At 47.3% G+C, this 1037-nt stretch overlaps 1 protein-coding gene across 1 annotated transcript in view; it reads right to left on the minus strand.

The window, feature by feature from the left end:
- The window catches only part of lekr1 (Leucine-, glutamate- and lysine-rich protein 1), a 26674-nt gene that overhangs the window by 15094 nt on the left and 10543 nt on the right, over positions 1 to 1037 (minus strand). The window contains exon 3 of the mRNA XM_025055225.1: positions 729 to 810. Coding sequence (XP_024910993.1) covers positions 729 to 810 — 82 coding nt within the window. The remainder of the gene's footprint in view (positions 1 to 728; positions 811 to 1037) is intronic.

A 1037-nucleotide genomic window follows, 5' to 3' on the forward strand; every position in this document is an offset into this window, starting at 1 on the left:
AGTGGAGCTTCCTGAACTTTCTAGAACCTCCACAGATGTTTGATGTGACTGATTTGAAATCACCACTTTTCACTGTAATTTATCAGACAGATCTCCACACACACACACACACATACACACACACACACCCCGTCTTTAAACTGACTCCAAAAATAAAAAATTAGAGAAGAGAAAAACCAGAGCACAGACTGTGATTTTTAAAGGTCAGAAAAACAGAATTGGTGGTTGAAAAATGTGGGAGAGAGAGAGAGAGAGAGAGAGAGAGAGAGAGGAGGACTGGGGCGGAGGAGGAGGAGGAGGAGGAGGAGGAGGAAACATTAGTGAACGGCTGTCAGGTCAAGTAGTCCTTTAATGCTTTGATTATCAAATGAAAGCAGCATTTAACACTCACTCCCTGTGGTGGAGGAGGACGGGGGGGGAGAGGGGGTGAGAGAGAGAGAGAGAGAGAGAGAGAGAGAGAGAATAATACAGAGACATTTAAGTCACAGTCCTTTCATGAACCCCTGGGTGAAAAGTACTTGTCAGTACTTCGTCAGTGAAGTTTGTTCAGGCTCTGACCTTTGATGTTCCTTTAACCACAGCTGCTGGTTCTGTGTTGGTCCAAGTCACTCAACGGTACCAGAACTGGACCTACTGTTACACAGTGGCTAAACTGGAGTACTGCAGTTGTTCCTCAACCTCCACTCTACGACCGTGTGTGTGTGTGTGTGTGTGTGTGTGAGACCTACGTCAGCTGCTGGCTGAGCTTCTCTCTCTCTTCTCTCAGTGTGTGGATCTCCTCACAGGAACGTCTCAGCTCCACTTCCAGCACTAAACACACACACACACAAACACAGACTCATGTTGGGTTCAGTCGATCCGTGACCCAGTGTAAACCAGAACCCGTCCTGTGTTCCATTATATGAGCCACAGGTAGAGGGCGACAGAGGCACAGGGTGAGGAGACAGACGACCCACGTCTCCAGAAAAGACAGAAACTTTACACCAAATGAAACTCACGACAAGAAAGACAGAATGAAGACAGGAGACCCAGACGGA

The sequence above is a fragment of the Cynoglossus semilaevis genome, chromosome 4, assembly GCF_000523025.1.
Source record: "Cynoglossus semilaevis isolate Cse_v1.0 chromosome 4, Cse_v1.0, whole genome shotgun sequence".
Classification (NCBI taxonomy): Eukaryota; Metazoa; Chordata; class Actinopteri; order Pleuronectiformes; family Cynoglossidae; genus Cynoglossus; species Cynoglossus semilaevis.